The sequence below is a fragment of the Lissotriton vulgaris genome, chromosome 2_1, assembly GCF_964263255.1.
Source record: "Lissotriton vulgaris chromosome 2_1, aLisVul1.2, whole genome shotgun sequence".
NCBI classification, from domain to species: Eukaryota; Metazoa; Chordata; class Amphibia; order Caudata; family Salamandridae; genus Lissotriton; species Lissotriton vulgaris.
In genome coordinates this window covers 360,865,019-360,888,211 of record NC_141687.1, presented here as the reverse complement: position 1 = coordinate 360,888,211, position 23,193 = coordinate 360,865,019, and the positions used below count along the sequence as shown (strand labels likewise).

The 23,193-nt window shown below is 47.5% G+C and overlaps 1 protein-coding gene across 1 annotated transcript in view; it reads right to left on the bottom strand.

The window, feature by feature from the left end:
* SPAG5 (sperm associated antigen 5) overlaps window positions 1-20,531 on the bottom strand; it is a 643,746-nt gene extending 623,215 nt beyond the window's left edge. Inside the window, exons 1-2 of the mRNA XM_086955159.1 lie at window positions 20,476-20,531; window positions 20,198-20,301 (exon numbers count right to left, since the gene is read on the bottom strand). Coding sequence (XP_086811285.1) covers window positions 20,198-20,254 — 57 coding nt within the window. The 5' untranslated portion in view covers window positions 20,255-20,301; window positions 20,476-20,531. The remainder of the gene's footprint in view (window positions 1-20,197; window positions 20,302-20,475) is intronic.
* Window positions 20,532-23,193: the final 2,662 nt, after the last annotated feature.

The following is a 23,193-nucleotide window of genomic DNA, read 5'->3' as shown; positions in this document are numbered from 1 at the left end:
TGCTTGTTCTCATACATGAACCATCCACATAAAGTGTCAGGTCTGGGTCGGGGAGTGCAATGTCTGTCAAGTCTTGTCTTGGCTTCGTCACTGTGTTAATTACTTCCACACAGTCATGTGGTGCAGGGTCTACTGTGCTCGAGGGTAAAAGTGTAGCAGGGTTCAGAGTGTTGCATCGTCTGATCTCTATGTGTGGCTGAAACAATGTCAGTTCATATCCTGTCAGTCTTGCTATAGTCAGGTGCTGTGTCTGGGTCCTGTTCAAGAGAACTTCCACTGAGTGTGGAACCTGTACTGTCAGGGGATGTCCTAACACTATGGAATCGCTTTGTCTGATTGCTAGAGCTGTTGCTGCAACTGATTTTAGGCACGCAGGCAGAGCCTGGGCCACTGGATCCAATGTACTAGAAAAGTAAGCACAAGGCTTGTGTTTTCCTGCCTGATCTTGTGTAAGGACAGATAATGCTGTGCCATCGCGTTCAGTGACAAAAAGTGTAAAAGGTTTGCTGTAACATGGTGTCGCTAAAACTGGTGCTTGACATAGAGCTTTCTTCAATTCATCAAATGCAAGTGTATGTTCCTGAGTCCAAGGGAGGACAGTCAAAGTCGAAGTCGCTGCCTCCTGTGTTGTCAACTGTATGAGTGGTTTGGCTAGATATGCGTACTGGGGAATCCATTGTCTGCAGTAAGAAGTGAGGCCAATGAAGGCCGGTACTTCCTTTTGTGTCTTGGGCTGTGGAAGATGTGCAATTAACTGAATGCGGTCAGGTGTCAACTGTCTACCCCTCTTGGACAGCAAGTGTCCAAGGTATACCACTTGCTGGGCACAGAATTGTAGCTTTGAAGGGGACACTTTGTGCCCTTTTTCTGCCAGGAAGTATAAGACTGTCAGCGATGCACGTTCACAGTCTCGTTCTGTTCGCGCTGTGATCAAAAGATCATCAACGTATTGGAGAAGTGCAGTGTCAGTAGGCATGTGAATACTGTCTAGTTGTCTTTTCAATGCTTGACTGTAAATACTAGGACTTTCTGTGAACCCTTCAGGAGCTCTCGTAAATTTGAAGCTTCGTCCATTTAAACAGAATCCGAAGAGATATTGGCTCTCTGGATGGATCGGGACACTAAAGAAGGCGTTCTTGAGATCTATGACAGTAAAGAACGTCGCTTCGGAATCAATTGCAGTCAATAGTGAAGAAATGTCTGGGACCACCGGGTACTGTGGTATTATGCATTTGTTCAGTTCTCGGAGGTCAATCACTAGTCTGTAGACCGGTGGTGCATTTGGGTCAGTTCGTTTAAGAATCGGAATGATAGGAGAATTACATACATTGGAGTCAGTTTCTACAACCACTCCCTGTGCAACGAGTTCGTCAACAATTTTCAGTAATGCTACTACAGCATCAGGTGGTAACTTGTATTGTCGGATTCGTGGCAGTACAACTCCTTGCTTGAGTGTGACACGGTATGGTGTAATGTGCATGTAACCTACATCAGTCGGACCATGCGCCCATAAATGCTGCGGTACATTCTGGAGTCTGGGGTCAAATTCTCTCAACACATAATGTCCTTTAAAATCACGTAAAAACAATCTCACTCCTTCCGGAGAACAACAAATCACTGCTCCTAGTTCTTTCAATGTCTTTATACCAAGCAAGTTTTCTGGACATGATTTAGTAAGCAACAAGTCTGTAGTGCGGGACAATGGACCGACTCCTAAGGAAACTGGCTTTGACACTTCGTTAACAATAGGCTTTCCTGAAAATCCCAGGGAAATATTCTGTGAGCCTGAGAGGGGTGCCCCTGGAACCTCGTCATGACTGATGGTAGTTCTGCTCGCTCCTGTATCAATCAGAAACTTTCTGTCTTTTCCCAATACACGACTATGTACATAGGGACCCTCTTGATCTACAGGAACCTCGATAAGGGGCAAGCCAACCTCCCTCTCTAGGCTGTTTCATGAGTACTGTTGATAATCTGGGTAGTCTGACTGTGCATACTGGTACATTTGTTGTGTGACATGTTGTGTGGCAGCAATGGGTTGGGGTACAGCTACTGTCTGTTGCGTGTTCTGTGGCGGTTGCGTGCTTTGCGGGATGTTATCCTGTCTAGGAGGACGCGGTCTTTCTTTCGTCTTGCCTGTAGCTATATTGTGTTTCAGGACAGCACATTCATTTATATAGTGACCTGGCTGTTTACAGTAGTTGCAGTTCCCTTTGACAGGCGCCGCGCCGTTTTTCTGGCCATCAGCTGGAACTGATTGAGCAACTAGTACTTTCATTTTCGTATCTTTCATGCGTCTCTTTTCGTGTTCCTGTTCCTCTCTAATTCGGTTCTGATGATACTGTAACATTTGTAACATTTGGGAAGGGCTATTTGCTTGCCAGGTACTTTCAACCTTCAGTACTCTATTTTTGATCTGGGGTAAGGAATTCTCTACTAATTTGCTCACAAAAAGATGCGGGTACGATTCACTACTTGTCTTCAAGCCACTGTTAATCAGAAAACATTTTTCGAATCTAGAATAAAAATCACTAGTGTCTTCATCTTGTTTCTGTTTACAGGCTGAAATAGCATCCCAATCTTCCTTTTTAGTAGTCAATAATCTCTGCAAAACCTGTATTATTAGCTCGGGTCATTCTTTAGCTTTGTCCCCAAGACCAGTACCAGGGCCTCGGAGTCTGTCTTCGTCTTCTAATTCTGTCCAGTTAATCTTTTTCTCACCCACCTCCCACTCTTTTTCTTTAAGCTTTTCGTAAATGCCTGCTGGTAACAGTACTTTCAACATTTTAATGGTATCAGCGTATGTGTACTCCCCCATGCGGAGCATGTCTTTTAATTCACGGTGGAACCCCCCTGGGTCTTTATCGTGACAGGGCAGTAATTTTTTCATTTCCAATAATTCCATTTTCGTCAAGGGTGTGTAAACGTATACTCGTTGAAGCTCACCCCCTGTAGTTCTAACGGGATGAACCTCTCGTAGGGGATTCTGTCTGTCTATGTGAAAGGCCTTTCTTTCTCGATGTGGGGCAGGAATCAAGTGCGGGGTCAGAAAAGTCAAGTACTTATGTCGTTGATCTAGAATGACATTAATTAATTCGGTACCCAGGCCTCTCCATCTTGCTAGGAGTAAATCGTCCAGTATTTTACACAAGGGACCTGGATCAGAATGCTGACTCTCATACAATGTGATGAGATGTTGAATCATGTAGATACCAGCTAAACGCTGTTCTTCCGGAGGAAGACTCAAAAATGTTTGCGCTACTATGTCATCTTTATATATGTTAGAATTACAAGCCCATTGAACTGCTGACCGGGCTAGTTCCTGTTCATTCATAGTACAAAGTTCACTACTACCTACTCGTTTTTTCAGTGCTTGTTCAGTAGCTTGGAATAGGTGTTCAAGAGAATACCTTTCTGGTATTGGAGGGAGGAAACGTTTATTGTAATCTAGGCCTATGGGTCTGTCAAACGGTCATGCCCTACCTACATAATTCATTTTATTCATTTCCTCTGTTACTGTATTATCCTCGTCTGAGACTTCGTCGTCCTCTTTCTCGGCTTGTTTCTCGGCTTGTTCTTTCTTATGTATATCAAGAATTTCTCTACGAATTTTCCTGTACATGCTTTCTATTCTGTTCTGTGTGTCAAGTTTACCAACACCTATATTGTCACTCCAAGTCATCATACCTTTAGTTACTTCTTTATCTGGCTGATCTCGTTCCCTGATCAAACAATTAATCAAAAACTTTAAAAGCATGCTTTGAATCTCCACTTTTCTATGTGCCATGGCCTCATGTATACTTTCTGGTCCCTCCCCCGTTCTAATGAAGTGGTATATTTTGTCTAAGTAGTCTTTCATGTCTGGTAAAGTGATCAAATAGTCTGCAACACGTCTTAAACGTACTGAGTATATGAGCATTGCGCCCTCACCTGGTACTGGGTCATATATACAATCGGAAAGTGACAGTCTGAGAAATGCTGGAGTCATGGGTTTCGGCGTGTGTTGTAGTGCTATGTCTCGTAATGTTCGTTTTATCGGTGGTGGGGTGTGCGGTGTGCGTGGTATGTCTCCAGTGGGCCCCCCTCCCGATGCCCCTAGATTTGTGTCATCTTGGCTTGAGTCGTCTTTCACTGCGGGTGCTGCTGTTAATGCGGGTTGATCTTGTGCTACGGGTTGTTGGCGAAAAGGATTGGTAGGGATATTGATAGGAGCATTGGTCGGGTTGGGAGGAGGAGAAAGGTCTTCATTTACATACTCTGGAGCAGCGTCGTCTAAATAGGAGGAGAGGAAAATCTCCGCTGCGGTCTGTTTATGACTACGGAGTTTAGTCGGGATCAGTGGTGGCGGCAAGTTACTGGGTACTTCCGGGGTCACTTTAGGTAGGCCCTCGGCGAGGATGGGATACATGCCTTTAATAAGGGCATTTCTTTGTCTATCAATTTGTTCTGCTTTAACCCGTTCACCTTCTTCCTTTAGCTCTTTTTCTTTGGCTTTTTCTGATGCTTCTCTACTTCTCTCTGCTTTGTGGATTTCTTTCTCTGTTCTTCTATGCGCTTCTTTACGCCACAACTCTATGGCATCTTTCTGGGATTGTCTAGCTTTCTTTTTCCACAGTGCTTCCTCTACTCTCATAATGCAATCAGCATCCCATGTCCCTGAGACAGGCCATCTATATTTCTCTTCTAGATCCTTCGTGTAATCTACCCATAAATCTAAGTACAGGATGGCATCTAGGCCATGCTTCTGGTACATAAAATGTCCAGGAGTGTCCCTAGGCGGGACGGGAACTGCCTCTTCGAGTATCCCTTTCCTGGTTCCTATCTGACGTAATTTCGAAAACAGCGGCATGTTTGAACTAGCTTGAACGAAAACACAATAAACACAATAATAGACTAAGAACAATCATTCATACCACAACATTAAAACATTAGGAACAGATGCTAACTAGTACATAGAAAAAACACAATCCTAAAAATCCTACAATAAACCTCATTTTACTGGATGCACTGCTAGAACAGTACAGTCATACCGGTCTCATAAAGAGACACGTCTTTACCGCATCCACCTAAATGGACACGTCCTTACCGGATCTGTGTACCCAGACCCGTCTTGACCGGGCTCAAATAAATGAACCCGTCTATATGCATTCCCAACAACGGTACTCACCGGGAAGCAAAACTGAAGGCCTCGGAAACTCGATACTGGACTGCTACGGCTTCTTGCTGCGCATGCGCCTCGGAACAGGTGGGCCTTGGGATACCTCGGACCTTGCTCTCTCGGCTTGGGCTCTGGTCGGGATGGTCCGCAATCCTCACCGCCTCGTATGGATGCCTGGTCGCAGTCTCCGTCCCCTCCGTGGGCCTGAGGGAGTTGGCGGGAAATCCCGCTGACGTGTACACTGGAAGTCCGTCACGGCTATAGAAGGGGTCAGGGGGCTGCGCCTACATCGCCGGCGCGTGGGGAAGGGGACTAGTCCCTGTTCGGGCGCCAGATTTATGTGGTAAATTAAATATTACCCGGACATAGTTTCTATACATTAATAAAGAATAAGGATAGCTCATAAAAATGAGAGGCAGAGTCCATGGTGTCCGAGTCAAAAGGCCTTTAATACAATGACTCGAGTCAGTGGAGAATCGGGTTCCATCACCACTAAAGTTCAGGAAGGGTCGATATCTGACGTTTTATTCACATAACACATTATATATAGTAAAGCCATACAATTGGAATGAATAGAGAAGGCGGTACACTCCAGGCGGAGCAAGTGAAAGAGAGAGATAAGAATACATGGGCGTGAAGGAAGGCGTGTAAAGAGGCATACACGTGGGTGTTCACTTGATGAGTCATAGGTGTGTCATAGATGGGTGGATGCATAGAGGAGGTCTGCAGAGTCAGCAGAAACCTTTACCCTACATGTGCGCGTAACTGGTCATGACGTGAAATTGACGTATAACTGGGGAGAGCTGGGGGGAGCTGACTTTAGCACTAGTAGAAGAGTCTGGAGTCTGGGATGTCAGTACGACCTGCACCTTTGGCACATCTGATATCTTGTGTTTGGAGGATGTATTGTCTGAAGTAAAGGTCTCTCGAGTAAAGGCTGTTCATCACTAAATGCTAGTGTGCGCATATATTTCTTCGTGCATTGCGTGGGGGCCATGGGCTTTCTATGGCAACGGGTTCAGTAAATCACTTGCATGGAGACAGGAAGGCTAGGCCCTATGCTCTGCAGGCGGAATATGTTTACCTCTTTCACTAGACTGGAATGTTTTCGCGGAGCTGAGCAGATAACTGTAGGCAAAATACCGTCTTGGCAGGCAGGCCAGGCCGGCACCTCTCGGCTGAGCAGGGAGTAAGGGAGAGGTCAGGGATGCATACCTAAACTGCAGCTTTCAGAGTCAGAAGAGGCTCGGAGCCTGAATTCAGGGCCTGGCTCGGCTGTGCCACAAAAACGTGTGCTTCTCGACTTTTAAACGTGTACCATGTAAATGCATTGGCAACGTAGGCCTCAGTGCAGAATTAACGTCTCATTCATGGAAGGCCTAATAACTGACATGTTAACAGACGGAAATGCAGGGGCCTTATTATTACAGGCAAGGGAAGGGAATTACATGATAACACGGACATACATGGGGCATAGGTACATGGATAGGGTGCGAGTGGGGGACACACTTGCCACATAAAATTTCTATTTCCTCAGGTGCCCCGGTGCCCACCCAGGGCATCCCAGACCATTATTCTTCTTTGGGATCAGTGGGGGGGGGGGGGGGGGGGGGGGGGAGACAACCCAGGGCCTCTGCCAGTTCCCTCCCCCTGCAAGAGCTAAGCACATTTTTAAAAAAAAATATTTAAGTGAGGTGCCGACCCAGGCCCCCCATAGCTGCTCCCTCGTTAGGGGCTGTTGGGGTGAGGGGGTGATGGGGTGAGGCAGGAAAATAGATGATGGACCAGGGTTTGGGGACCCTACACCTGAGCCGGCCCGGTGGGTATAGGAGGTGTCCACTGTATGGCTTTGGGCAGGGGTGCATGGCTTCCCGAGTCAGGCTCAACCGTATTTTTTTAGGTCTCGTGGCGTTGAACCGCGCGAAGCGCGGTCTCGCCAGAGACCTATTGTTAGGGATTCTTCTTTCCAGGAGAGGGGACAGGAGCTGGCCGCGCGCTCGGAATTGAGCGGGCCACGCGCACGGGAACGCGCTCGCTGTGGCCAGCTCCTGTCTCCTCTCCTGGAAAGCTGTACCACACAGCCACACCTCCCCCTGCTTACACATGCGCACACACACTAGCACACCTACAGACACGCACGCACACATACAGAGACCCCGCCCCCATCCCACCCCTGCCGCCGCACACATACACACACACGCGTGCACACACACGAGCGCACCGAACCCCCCCTGCCGTCGCACGAATACACACACTCGCACACACACACATGCGCACCGAGACCCGCCACCCCCCCCTTCTCCCCTCACCTCCGAATAAGGCCCACTTACCGCCACTCCAGACATCTACAGCCTCCGCGGGGCTCTCCCTCTGGCATGGGAGCCCCGGGTCACCGCTGCTCCTCTGGCCAGGCACTCCGTGGGCGCGGGCTTCACAAGACGGAAGTCCCGCCCCATGATTGGTTTTGTTTTTTGTCAGTGCGCACGCACGTCTTGTATTTCTAGGCAGGGGAGAGTGGCAGGCCTCAGAGTGCATGTGAGCTTGTCTGCAAACTTTTTACTATTTTGACTAAACCACACAGTAGAGGGTTATTAGTTGAGCCGAACTGCACATCTTTCATCATTTTTGTAAATGTTATGTTTATTTATTTCGTTTTAAAAAATGTCGATGCTGAAAATCTGCACATGCCAACATGTTAGTGTGCCTACTTGTGTCCGCGATCACAGGGCAGTGTGCGGCGGACCCTTTAGGCCTCAGCATGTGCTCCTCGTGTTGTGATGTCTCCAGATGCCCAAGTTCCAACTGCCCCAGCAGTTACGTGCCCGACCACTGCAACTGCTGTCTCGTCTGCGCTGTAAAGAGGACCCGCTGTGTGGGGACAGTCTTGAGTGCAAGCACCCAGCAGGGAAGCGCATGGACAAAGGCGTGTGCCACTGCCAGTGCAAGCTAACTTCCAAGGTGTGTGGCAGCGATGGAAGGGCCTATGACAATGTGTAGCAAATGAAGGTGGAGACCCGCAAGGCGCTGCAACAAGGGCTACCCGCCATCCTCTAGACGCAGAAGGGAGCCTGTGAATCGGGTTAGGTGTGCAAGCATCACCAGCTTATTTCACCACTGGGCCTTAACTGAAATCTGCTGTTACTATTTTTGCCAAATGCAAATACTTATAACTGGTTTTAAATGAGCTTTCACTTTTGTTTGTGAGCTTCACATGCCCGGGCTTCTTTTGCCCCATGAAGGGCAGCCGCCAGCCCTGAGGGTCCATCACGTCTTGGCAAGCAGTCTATTATTGTTTATTTGCTTCCCGGGCTCGATGTGAGAGGGAGCTCGCCTTTTTCTGCAGCCTCTCTGTGCTGTCTCGTCAGTACGCAAGGCCCTGCAATGATTAAACCTGTTGGAATTAGAAGCGGCGCAGCTGGTGTCTTGTCTTTGTAACTAGCGATAATTCATGTCTTGCAGATTGTGAAAAAGCTGGTGTCACCGTTATGGTACCGAGCGGCCGTGGGGAATGAAGGTAGACGCAGCGCTAGCCTTCAGCTGAGCAAGAAGTGCTGTTCGATGCAGTTTGGCGAGGCATTATCACTGATAGTAAATAAACTTTACCCAGTGCCTCGAGGTTCCAAGCGGTACAAAAGGGGGTGGTAATGGACGGAGCTTCTGAACCAATCAAACACTCACACCCAGCCAAAAGATCTGGGTTTAATCCATCACCGTTCTTTAGCCCACTCTGCCACCCCAGTTCAGACATGGCTATATGCAAATCAGTCTGACCCTGTGCCTCATGGGAACAGTCCAGCCTGAACTGCAAGGGTTCGGGCTGCGAGGTTCCAAGCAGCGCATATAGGCACTTCATTTTCCGTGTCCGCTTTGACTTTTGTTAGAATGTGTGTTACATCCGCATGGAGGTGGTGCCAGTGACTGGCAGTCTTTAGAAGACTAATGACCGACCAGTGAATAATGGTCCTTTGATATAACTCCACTGCCTGTGTTCAGCACTGCAAGGTGCACCGGGGCTTAATTTCTGAGGTGGTTATTTGGATGGGCACTAACACTTCGCTTTGGAGCCCGGGTCGTTTTTTGTCATGATCGGACTTTGACCCCCAGCCAGAGTGAGAAAGGTAAGACAGGATGAGTAAAAAACATAAAGGAAAACCGTGAAGAAGGAAGAAAACAGGGATGAAAACCACGGCACAAGAGAGAGTTCAATGGCAAAAGACGGGGGGCACAATGTGGCATCAAGATCAGGCAACCTTGGTGTTCGGCGGTCCCTGCTTATGGGCTCATGAGAAAAGCCCCGCATTCCTGCGCCACTTCTTTATTTATGGATTGATCGATTACTAATTAGGATGAACCTGCCACTGTTAGTCTTTTGTCATAACTTCACTGACAGTGTGCAGCACTGCAAGGACCGGCACTATTTAACGCTGCCTGAGCTCCATGTTCTCCTGCCAGCCATGATGGACATAAACACTGGTGCAACAACAGCGAAAACAGAATCCTTCTTAACTTTTGAAAAATGCAGTTCTTAAAGTCTTGGGACTGATGAGTCTTGCTAGTGTCAAAAAGTGACTCCCTGGCTATTCCTTATAGTTGTGCTTGAATTCCAATGGGCCCCTCTGCCTTTAATCCTCTGAGGTCGATAACATGAGAACCAATGTGTTAGGAAAAGCGAAACATCTGTTATATGCAAACAGTATGCCCCTTGGTTTCCTTGTTTGACTGGGTGTGTGTTAATATTTCTCCTTTCTCCCCCTGCGCCGATCACCTAGCTCTGCCCCTGTGACCCCCACCCCGCTCCCCGCCGCCGTGCTCACGGCCACACCCCCTTTGCTTTCTGTGCCCTCCCCGTTCCCGCCTCCCAGCTGCTCCGCCCTCCCTCCCACTTCGCCATATATGGCGACCACGCGTGCGCGCAGCGTGCACGCGTGGTCGCCACACCCACCAGAGCAACGAACCCCAGCCAAGCAGCCACCAACCTCACGAAGTGGATCAGCGACTGCGCAGACGACCTCGCCCCTCTGAGGACCCCGCCTAGCAGACCCGGCAGCAAGAAAGCCCCATGGTTCACCGACGAACTCAAGAGCTCCAAGAAGGACTGCAGAGCCCTTGAGAAAGCCTGGCGCAGAGACCCAACACCGGACAACATGACTGCCCTCAAGCTCGCCACCCGACAACACCACCAACTGATCCGCACCACCAAGAAAACTGCATTCGAGGAACGACTGGACAACAACGCACACAACAGCAAAGAACTCTTCAGCATCGTCAAAGAGCTCTCCAACCCCAACGCCGGAAACAACGACATCACCCCTTCGCAAGACCTCTGCAACTCCCTTGCCTCCTACTTCCACAACAAGATCGCGGACATACACAACAGCTTCAGCACTCAACCGACGCACGCCACGACCGAGCCACCGCCCCCCACCACCACCCGATCAGCACCGAAGACACCATCCACACGATGAACTCCATCCATCCATCCATCCACTCCGGATCTCCGACCGACCCTTGCCCTCACCACGTCTTCAACAAGGCCGACGCGGTCATCGCACCCCACCTGCGGGACATCATCAACACCTCCTTCAACACCGCTTCCTTCCCGGAGAGCTGGAAGCACGCCGAATTCAGCGCCCTACTAAAGAAGCCATCAGCCGACCTCAAGAACTACAGACCCATCTCGTTGCTCCCGTTCCCCGCAAAAGTCATCGAGGAGACCGTCAACAAGCAGCTGGCCGCCTTCCTCGAGACTAACGGATCCCTCGACCTCTTGCAGTCCGGCTTCCGGGCCAACCACAGCACCGAGACCGCCCTGATCGCAGCAACCGATGACATCCGAGCCCTGCTCGACAATGGAGAAACAGCGGCCCTCATCCTCCTAGACCTCTCCGCGTCCTTCGACACGGTCTGCCACCATACCCTAGTACAGCACCTCAGCAACGTCGGAATCCAGGAGAAGGCACGGAAGTGGAACACCTCCTTCCTCGCCGGAAGGACACAGAGAGTCCGCCTCCCCCCGTTCAGATCAGAAGCCACCAAAGTCATCTGCGGCGTTCCTCAAGGCTCCTCGCTCAGCCCAACCCTCTTCAACGTCTACATGAGTCCCCTCGCAGCCATCGCACGCCAGCACAACCTCAACATCATCTCCTACGCCGACGACACCCAGCTGATACTTTCCCTCACCAACGACCCGGCCACCGCCAGAGCCATCCTACACGAAGGGATGAAAGAGGTAGCCAATTGGATGAAGAACAGCCGCCTGAAACTGAACTCTGACAAGACGGAAGTCCTCATCCTGGGATCCTCACCCTCCGCCTGGGACGACTCCTGGTGGCACCCCGCCCTAGGCAGCGCACCCAAACCAACAGACCACGCACGCAACCTGGGCTTCATCCTGGACTCCTCCCTCTCCATGACCAGACAAGTCAACGCCGTCTCCTCGTCGTGCTTCAACATCCTACGCATGCTACGCAAGATCTTCCGGTGGATCCCCACCGAAACCAGGAAGACGGTCACCCAGGCCCTCGTCACCAGCCGACTGGACTACGGCAATTCCCTCTACGCCGGAACCACCGCCAAACTCCAGAAGAGACTCCAGCGGATCCAGAACGCCTCAGCACGACTCATCCTGGACATCCCCCGGCACAACCACATCTCCGGACACCTGAGAGACCTGCACTGGCTCCCGGTCAACAAGAGAATCGCCTTCCGTCTCCTCACCCACGCACACAAAGCCCTGCACAACCAGGGCCCTGGATACCTCAACAGCCGCCTCAACTTCTACGCTCCCAAACGCCAGCTTCGATCGACCGGCCACGCCCTCGCCGCCGTCCCCGCATCCGAAAAGCCACCACAGGGGGAAGGTCCTTCTCCTACCTCGCCGCCAAGACTTGGAACTCCCTCCCGACCCACCTCCGCCGGACCCAGGACCACCTTGCCTTCAGGAAGCAGCTCAAGACCTGGCTGTTCGAGCAGTAGCGGACCCCCTCCCCTAGCGCCTTGAGACCCTCCGGGTGAGTAGTGCGCTATACAAATGCTTTGATTGATTGATTGAGAGAGAGACCCCTCGGGTGAGTGTGCGTCCTACACATATGCCTGTTAGGTTATGTGATATAAAGAGGTGTGTGACTTGAGGAAAAGACTGCGCAGTATACACCGATATCAACCATTTTCATGATGCGCCACCAAATCCTGCAAAACCAGCCAGAAGAACTGACTGACAAATGATATATGCCTTAAAAACCTTAGTTTACGCTCCTGATGCCAACCCCAAGGAAATATTTTATTCTTTTGCCAGCAAGATGATGTACATTACAACCCTTATCTAGGTGAGGGGTGTGAAGGTGGAAACACATAATAATCATAAGGAGAGGCTGTTACAGCCTCCTGCTGCCAGGAGGACACGAATCTCAAATGTTTACCTTTTTTATTTATCCTTATGCACACGCAGCTAATAGCCTTCCAAATCCTGAAGGAGGCTGTGAGAGCAGGTGTTTGGGTACTGACCTGAAGTAAACAAGCCGGAGAGAGGGTAGGGTAGAGTGCCAAGGGAGGCAGACAGAAAGTTCTCCTGCCCAGCAGAAGCCTATGCTACCTTCCTTGCAGCATCCCGGCCTTAGTGACATTGTTAATTATTTTAAAATTTCCATTAAAAACGAGCATATTGCTTTGCACGCCCCACCAGCCACTCTAATTTCTGTATTGAACACCTTTGTGTGGTGGGATTAGTGATGAAATAGCTTTCTTGCCAAATTTCACCAATAAGAAATTACTGAACAAGCATTGATAAAGTCAATAGGACTTGCCTGACCGACTAGGTTTGTCAATTTGTTTTAATTTTGGATTGCTGCTGCACGCTTTTTATTGAACTACTCTTTATGAAGTTGTGACGTAATAAATTATCCCAGCAGTATGCGCTATTGCTTAGAATATTATCAAGTCAGGACAATTTTAGAGCAGATGTTTCTAAACTGCTTTAAGAAAACCTCTAAAGTTGTGTACTTTACGTACATTTTTGGAGACTCGATTGGCTGGAAGAAGGGTTGTGCAGTTTGTGAGTAACACAGATATAATGTTCAGTAACCATTGCACTCTAGGCACCCACCCTTTTCCTCTCCAGTGAGGCATTTCATTGCTCTCCTTCAACTTGTGTATCTGATGCTTACAGTGGTTTAATCATTTTGCTATTCCATGGCCATTTCCCTTTTGTGGCATGATTTCAGAACCTGTTTATCCTTATACATCTGTCAGCATGATTTGTATGAAGGGGGCCTAGGTATGGCTAACTTCTATCTGTACTATTTAGCATACACGATTAGTTCAGTGGGGGGTGGGTGAAACCCATCCTCCTGGTGGGAACGAGGTGCATTATCAGAGCTGTGTGAATAATAACTGCGTCAGCCCCGTGCGTGAGGTGCATCATCAAAGCTGTGTGAATAATAACTGCGTCCGCCCCGTGTGTAAAGTGCATCATCAGAGCTGTGTGAACAATAACAGCTGGGAGCCCGTGCGTGAGGTGCATCATCAGAGCTGTGTGAATAATAACAGCTGTGAGCAAAGCGTGAGGTGCCTCATCTGAGCTGTGTGAATAATAACTGCGTCAGACCGTGCCTGAGGTGCATCATCAGAGCTGTATGCTAATAACAGCTGTCAGCCCGTGCCTGAGGTGCATCATCAGAGCTGTGTGAATAATAACAGCGTCAGTCCCGTGCGTGAGGTGCATCATCAGAGCTGTGTGAATAATAACAGCGTCAGCCCCGTGCATGAGGTGCATCATCAGAGCTGTGTGAATAATAACAGCTGTGAGCTCGTGCGTGAGGTGCATCATCAAAGCTGTGTGAATAATAACTCCGTCAGCCCCGTGCGTGAGGTGCATCATCAGAGCTGTGTGAATAATAACAGCGTCAGCCCCGTGCATGAGGTGCATCATCAGAGCTGTGTGAATAATAACAGCTGTGAGCTCGTGCGTGAGGTGCATCATCAAAGCTGTGTGAATAATAACTCCGTCAGCCCCGTGCGTGAGGTGCATCATCAGAGCTGTGTGAATAATAACAGCTGTGAGCCTGTGCGTGAGGTGCATCATCAAAGCTGTGTGAATAATAACAGCTGTGAGCCCATGCCTGAGGTGCATCATCAGAGCTGTGTGAATAATAACAGCTGTGAGCCCCGTGCTGAGGTGCATCGTCAGAGCTGTCTGAATAATAACAGCTGTGAGCTCGTGCATGAGCATCATCGGAGCTGTGTGAATAATAACAGCTGTGAACCTGTGCCTGAGGTGCATCATCAGAGCTGTGTAAATAAAAACTGTGTCAGCCCCGTGCGTGAGGTGCATCATCAGAGCTGTGTGAATAACAGCTGTCAGCCCGTGCCTGAGGTGCATCATCAGAGCTGTGTGAATAATAACAGCGTCAGCCCCGTGCGTGAGGTGCATCATCAGAGCTGTGTGAATAATAACAGCGTCAGCCCCGTGCATGAGGTGCATCATCAGAGCTGTGTGAATAATAACAGCTGTGAGCTTGTGCGTGAGGTGCATCATCAAAGCTGTGTGAATAATAACTCCGTCAGCCCCGTGCGTGAGGTGTATCATCAGAGCTGTGTGAATAATAACAGCTGTGAGCCCGTGCCGGAGGTGCATCATCGGAGCTGTGTGAATAATAACAGCTGTGAGCCCGTGCCTGAGGTGCATCATCAGAGCTGTGTGAATAATAACTGTGTCAGCCCCGTGCGTGAAGTGCATCATCAGAGCTGTGTGAATAATAACAGCTGTGAGCCCGTGCATGAGGTGCATCATCAGAGCTGTGTAAATAATAACAGCTGTGAGCTCATGCCTGAGGTGCATCATCAGAGCTGTGTGAATAATAACTGCGTCAGCCCCGTGCGTGAGGTGCACCATCCACATTGCTCAGGTCATCCAAATTCCTGCACTCTCTACCACACTGCTTTCAAGAACAGCATACTCTTGCACACACTCTCACTGCTCACCAATTCAAAGTTTGCTAAAATATTTATGCAACGCATTGTCATACACAATGCCAATAACTCCAACTTTAATGCTGCGAGACCTATTGCATTGTAAATGCTTGTTTTTGCTTTTACCACAGATTTGCTGATACTCTACGAATCTGCACCTGTTTATTTACTTTAAAAGATTTTGGCAGCAGGCATGGTATCTCCCCACCAACCACCAAGCCTAGGAAGTTGGGATATTCTTACCCTGTCCACAGTTTTCTTTTACATTTCTCTTAAGACCCTGGATCAAGTCCTACAAAGGCTGCCAGCTAATCGGTTGATGTTGTGGTAGCCAATCAGATCTCTCCTTGAGATCTGTCAACTCCCCAGGATCCTCCATGGCATGATATATACCAAGTTTGAGCATTAATTGCTCAAAAACTACATAACGATTTACACTATGCCTTACGATGGTCTTCATTCCAACTTTTTGCCTGCCTTTTTCAATTTGCTGGTTTTGTGTTTGCTTGTACTAGGTCTCTGTGCTCTTTACCCCTGCTAAAGTGCTTGTTCTTTCTCCCTTAAACATGGCAGCGTTGGTTCATCCCCAAATGGCATATTTATTGTACTTATAAGTCTCTAGCAAAGAGGCACCCCTGTACCCAGGGCCTTAAATTAATTGCTACTAGTGGGAGCCCAGACCCAGTGGTGGTTTTTCGTTACTAGTGAGCCTGCAGCACTGATTGAGCCACCCACTTATGTAGGCCTTTAGCCATGTCTCTGGCCTGCCTCTGCAGTGCCTGTGTGTGCAGTTTACACTGTATGTTGACCTTGCAAAATATACCTTTTGACAGAACCAAACACTCCCTTTTTATGCATATAAGTAATCCCTAAGGTATGCCCTGGACAACCCAGAGGGCAGGGTGCGATGTATTTAAAAGGTAGAACTTGTACTTTTAAGTTGTACATACCTGGTAGTGAAAAACTCCTAAAGTCATTTTTCACTACTAAAAAGGCCCTTTTCCCCCCCACAAGGATAACATTGGGATTACCTTATTACATTTTATAAATGCAATTTCCAATTGGGAAGAGCTAAGACCCAAGTCTGGTGTCTCTAGAATCATAATTTAAAATCCTAACTTATGGTGAAGTCATATTTTAAATTACAATTCTGAAAATGTCACTTTTAGAAAGTGGTATTTTCGTACTTTAGCCATTTGGTGCCTGCTGCCCATCTCGGACCACAACTCTGGGTGGGTGACAGTTGAGCTGTGTGCTTTCCCCTAGACAGTCACACACGAGAGCTCAGAAGTGACTTGATGAGCCATTCTGGGAGGGAGGAGCTGGACAGTGCCTTGCATCTGAACAAGCTGTGTTCAGTACCTACCAAAAGGGCTCCATTCCCCCCTGTAGTGAGTCTGGAGCCAGGGCAGGAAGGGAGTATGTGCACTTCAAAGACCTGTCTTTGGAGTCTCGCACACTTCAAAGGTCAAGGTGGGTAGGAGTACTGTACCTCTGACACCACCACTACATCACATTTCGGAAACTGTGAAGATCCTGCCAAGAAGAAGGGCTGGTGTGCTTGAAGGACAGCCACTATGCTGGACTTCTGCTTTGCTGGACTCCTGCCTTGCTGTGCTGCCCCGCTGTTCCCCTGCCTGAATGAGAAGAACTGGACTGCATCACCTGAACCCAGAGAGACTCATGGGGCTCGCTGGTTAGTTTTCAAATCTGAAGTCTTAGGGACATAAAAGACTTCCAACCAGCCTGCTTCTGTACCTGGACTCTGCCAACTTGTGAGTCTGCCTTGCCAAATGGTGCTACCCCAGTCCTGGACCCATGAAGTGGGTCGAAGGTGCTTGTTCCAGCAGAGCAGATGCATCCGCTGTCGAAATAATGCATCGCTGCTGCTGCACGGATCAGAACCAACACATCACCTGCAGCATGGATCAGCACAGACATAGCGCTGCTGCTACGTGGATGGGCTACGAATCATCGCCATCGGAGCCACCACTCTTACGGTCGCAAGGTCCTCGCATTTCCGTCAATGGCAGCCTCAACGACAAACCTCTGCATCACATCTTATCCTTCATCGGAGAGGACACATCGCCACTGCTGTACAGATCAGCAAATAGTCGCTGATGCATGGATCGGCACAGACATCACCTCTATGTCCCACACATCCTAAACAACGACACACCCAAGATTAGGGTACTTTTTGATCAGCGGGACTCACTGGGTCCCTGAATCGAGCCTGCACTCCATTGCAGTCTGCCTGAACTATTGACTTAGTTTCGGTACAGCGCGACCAGATATCCCAAATAGCACTATTTGCTTCTAGGCAATATTTTTACCAAAACAATTTGAATTTCAATACCGCAAGTTCTATTTATTGGTATTTTGTCTTTTTGAACTTGTTTATTTATTAAAGTTAAAACTCCTATTGTAACATGGTGTGGTATTTTTTTGTGTGGTGTTTTTACTGTTTTACTGTTCGAAGTGCTGCACAACTACTTTGCACATTGCCTCTGAAGTTAAGCTCGACAGCTGTGTGCCAAGCTACCAGGATGAGCACAGGTTAATTTAGGCTTTGCCTGCCTCTTACCTCGACTAAGATTGCGGTTATTGCTTGACCCCAGTCAAACAGTAACCCAATTTTTAACACACCAAATAACAAAAAGCACTCTTTCTGGACATAGAACTTGGGGGCATATTATCAAGGGCTTTATCTCTGCTTTTTTGGCTTTAAAAGCCAAAGAAGCGGAGATAAAAATATCACCCTATCAACAACAGGGTGCTAACATGTAAAATCGTATGTTAGCACCCTTTTCCACTACGCTTCCCTTTGCATCTCTAATGAGATACAAAGTGGACGTTCCAGAGCAAAATAATAGGAGAAATGTCGCTAAGCGACATTTCTCCCATTATCAAGCTTCACGATAACCCTGTTAGAGACAAAAAAAAGCTGTGTTAACTACGATTAACGCTGTTTTTTTACATCTGCTAATTTTCAGACTTAGCCATGTAATCCAATGGGAGGTGGATTACATGGCTAAGATCACCCTGCCCTATCTGCATGTTTTTGCTGGTTGCAGTGTGATTATCGATGGATTTCCAGTGATAATCACACTATTTACCAGCTAACGCATGAATTCCTATCGCTTGGGAGATCAGCGTTGCCGATAGCACGTTACCTCCGCAATGGAATCCAGCGTTAGCCTGCGATAATTATCCTTGCGCCAAAAGCGCCGAGCGATAATTATCGCAGGACCTTGCTAATATGCCCCTAGACTTCAGCCAAATTTGGTGTAAATCGTCCAGAGCGGTCTCTAAAGTTCTTGTGGAAATATAAATATGGACAATATATTGTGGCCTCCCCCCACCAAAACTTTTCAGGAATAAAAAAAATCATGGCGGGAGGGGGGTTTCATGAAGATTCGTCAAGCAGCACCAAAAATATAAGCGAACCATATATATAGCTAATTTCACTGAGTGACAGCATTCTGCATTTTCACAAGGTGCATATCAGCACCCAAGGCAGTATCCTTAAGTGCCAGGAACTACAATAGCACTGTGTGATTTTTTTGAGATGCAAAAAATATTTTTCTTTCACTCATTTTTGTTATATTGCTGAGGACCCAACAGCTCCCAACGCCAAGTTTTACAAAACCCATGTCAAAACAAAACACACTTTGACAAAAATAAAAAAAGCTGACAACCAATGCTAGATTGTTGCCAATGCTTTTTTATTTTCCATTTCCCATAATCTTGCCAAAACTGGCTTACACTGATGTTCCATTATTCAATATCTTTTGGAAATACTAGCGTGTATCAAGTGTATTTTACTGAATCATGTTTCAATTAGATGGTACCTACAATCGCAAAAGAGTTTATAACCTTTTTGTGTAGTTGATTTGTTTGTATATTTTATTTTATAAGCAAAGAAACATCAATCTTGCTTTCAAGCTTCTGAAAGTATTTTCATCTAATCAGAGAGCATTCTGGGAGCATTATGTATAGCCTCATGATGTTCAATTTTATAAACTTGTCACATTTTTATATTGGAACTACTGATGGTAATGCACATCCAGCACAGTACACAGCATTTCCTTAGTGTGCTCATTTTGCATTAATGAGCCATAAACACTTTGAACTGCATGAACATAGAGATACAAATGAGAGATAAGAAGGGGGATGATAATCCTGGTTGTTAGTGGCACTACAACAAATATCGTCAGTTTATAGGAATTTCCCTTAAGATCAATCAGAGTCGTTGGGTGCCTAGGTATGGGTTATCATCCAAACCCACTGATGATCCAAAGACCTACTACTAGTTGTGAAAATCCTATCACACCAACTTAGATTATTAAATAACAATGTCCCAAAATTCACAAATGCAATACCATGTTGAGTGAAAACAATGTTCATTTAATCCATAAGATTTTCTCCAAGTCCAGGATACAAATGTTACCGTAATTACAGACAATGCTCTTTCACATATCAATAATGTTGGACTGTGAACTGACAGTCAAAGAGTTTGTGCATCCGGGGGTTGTGCCTACTTGTCCTAAGGCGAAAATAAATATGAAAACTTGTTGTCCTTGGCCCTAAACAATACGTCCTGTGAGTCAGGTGATAAGAAATCCACACCCCTACCTTCCTCGCCTATTCTCTGGTTTCCCTCACCTCTCGTTTTCTCTTCGTCGGCAGTATTTTCGCTCTCAAATCAATCTTTTTAGATTTTTTTAACGTTTATTGTATCTTCTTACCCTCGCCGCCCTCACACTGTTTGTTCTCTCCTGCCTCTCTCCCAACCTTTAGTCTACCAACCTAAACTCGCATACATAATCTTTGCCTCTCTTCTCATTTTCCCCTTCGCAACCTCTTACCTACATCATCTCTTATTTACCCTCGTTTCTTATCTGTGCTGTGTTAGTTGAGCATGAAATAACAAGCAGAGCTTTTGAAATGAACTAGAGCATTCATGTGGTTTAAACATTAATATAACTATTTGGAATGACTAGATTACGTTCAGGTTTCAGAAGGTAGGTACGTACATATGACTGTTTTCCCACAGACAACTTGTGATCTTACCGATTGCTTGGCTGCAGGCTCATTTTCATCAGGAGTGGCTCTCCTCAAAGCCCTCATTCTCGCTCACAGAGTTGGGGAAGGGACTGTCTTCCCAGCAATAAGGACTAGGAAAAACATGAAACAATTATATTATGAAACTGTTCAAACGTACTGAAAATAACTACGTGGACAAAGACTATTCAGTTCACTAGGTTGCATGGGTGTGCTTGTGGAAGAAACTCTCAGAAGCAGGCGACAAGGGCTCGATTTTGTACACATAACCCATAAACATCACTTACGTCCTGTCTCGTCACTTGGTCGTCGCTGCCATTTTCAAACATCACCCGCCGCCGCCGTTCGAAGACCGCAAGCGCTCGCTCATTGGTCCATGTTTCGTGACGCAGGGTTACCACGTTTCCCAATATGGCGGCCATATTAGAATGGAGTCACTTAGAATCCCGAGAGAACTTTGGGTTAATTTCTCCCCAATTTACAACTTGGGTATTGCACTCTTCTATATACATTAGACATAGTATGCCGTTCTTCAATGGGAGATTACAAAACGTAAACTCCTTTATTGCAAGAACAGACAGTAGCAGCACATATTCAGAGGTTTGTTTCTTACCGAGCACGCATACTTTTGTATCCGTAAACTCTTTAAATGTTTGTGTTAACACTTTGGAGCGCATTCTATTCCCATTTCGGATTTTATTTTAGTTATCGTTGTAGGAATCAATGCAACATTTTTTGCGCTGGCGGATGGATGCATAGGGGAAAAGAAAGATAACCTACATTAAACGTTAAATTTAAATGCACATAATGTACAGTGTATTTTGTCGGTTCTGTTTAGGTGGGGCAGCTGGCAGTCCTATCTGTTTGTTGCTATACCTCATGTAGTCCACTCTTCAAAACAAGTTTTGGCAAAGCCAATAGGTCAGGCCTTTTTTGGGTGCTTAGTAGAAGTTTGTGGATTTTACATTGTTGAAGAACACATACCTGTAAAAAGATTTTTTTTTTATATAAAGTCTGCTGAAAGCTTTATATTTAACAACCTATGTAACGAGTAACGATTAGCTGGATGTTAATTACAGGTTATATGTAGTCCTCCATTGATGGTGGGGGTGTCAAGCACAGTAGAAAACAGTTCAGCAAGGCATTTTATCATGGACTATATAAGTCATAGGTCAAATATGACCCCACTGGGGAGGTATCGTACATGGAAAAATGTGGATGCCTCCCAACGGCGAAGAGCTCCTTGTAACCATATGGGCTGCTCAGATCAAAGTCAAGTATCTAAGCACACCGCTGCAGCAGCCAGTGGGCCGGGATATTGAAGTACCTGGTTAGATACAGGAGTCGCTGCTGAGAGCAGGGTTTGGCTTGGGTGCGACTGACAGGGCAGGTGAGGTGCAGGTGCATACAGCACATTGAGTTGTCTTGACAACTCTGGGGTGCATCTCCGTCAGCGGTGGTTGTAGAGCTCGGTGCAAGTGCCGTAGGTCGGTTGGAGTTGTATTATGGTCTTGAAGGGACTGTAATATGTCGGGTTGCGCTAGCGCGATTAATTGCGGCGCCGCCACGATAATGAAACTCGGGACACCGTTCTTGGTTTCCTCGTGGCTCCGACAGACTCCATCGGGCACGCCCCTTTATTAAGTAGCAGGCACGTGACTACACGCGCCCATCGCTAACGTGACCGCGTAGGCGCAGGTAGACTGCACCGCTACCCTGCGCCTGAGGCACTACATTCCTTCTAACGCATGGGTACTCACAAACTTTCTGTCGGGGGCCAAAATTACAGTGTAGTTTGTGGCCGAGGGCCGCACTGGTAGGGGTGGGTTCAGTGGGGGGCGGGGTCAGTGGGGGGGGCGGGACTAGAGTAAAAAAAATCAACCCTGTTTAAAAAAGTAGACAATACAATCTTAACAGGCATTGCATAGCTTCATACACACTTTACCCCAATTCTGTCACAGGGTTATTTTTGGCCCATCCTTAGCCCCAGCTCCGCAATAGCCTGCAATGTCTTGCAAACGCAATGGTGGAAAGGCATGGATCAAAAACTGCATAAAGTCAGGAGGACTCCCAAGGGTTTACTTTTTATTCCTGGAGCAAACTCCATGACTGCTGAGGCCAGTCTCTCTCTCTGTCTCTCTCAGTCAGTAAGTCCCTGTCTCTCCCAGTCAGTCAGTCTCTCTCTCTCAGTCAGTCAGTAAGTCTCTCTCAGTCAGTCAGTGAATCTCTCCCTGTCAGTCAGCCTCTCTTAGTCAGTCAGCTAGTCTGTCAGTCTCTCTGTCAGTTACTCTCTCTCTATCAGTCACTCTCTATGTCAGTCTCTCTCAGTCTTTCTCAGTCAGTCTCATTCAATCAGTCTCTCTCTACTAGTCAGTCAGTCTCTCTCTCTGTCAGTCAGTCTCTCTCTGTCAGTCAGTCTCTCTCTCTGTCAGTTACTCTCTCTCTATCAGTCACTCTCTCTCCATCAGTCACTCTCTCAGTCAGTCTCTCTCTCTCAGTCAGTCTCTCTGTCAGTCAGTGTCTCTCTGTCAGACAGTCTCTCTCTCTCTCAGTCACTCTCTCTCTTGCAGTCCGTCTCACTCTTAGTCAGTCAGTCTCTCATTCAGTCAGTCTCTCTCTCTTAGTCACTCTGTCTCTCTATCTGTCAGCCTCTCGCCCTTAGTCAGTCAGTCTCTCTTTGTCAGTCAATCAGTCTCCCAGTCAGTCTCTCTCTTAGTCAGTCTGCCTCTCCCAATCAGTCAATCTCTCTCTGTCAGTCAGTCTCTCTTAGTCAGTCAGCTAGTCTGTCAGTCTCTCTGTCAGTCAGTTACTCTCTCTCTATCAGTCACTCTCTCTGTCAGTCTCTCTCAGTCTTTCTCAGTCAGTCTCTCTCAATCAGGCTCTCTCTCTCTGTCAGTCAGTCTCCGTCAGTCAGTCTCTCTCTCCTAGTCAGTCAGTCTCTCTCTCAGTAAATCATTATCTCTCTCTTAGTCAGTCAGTCTCTCTCCATTCTCTCTCTCACCAAC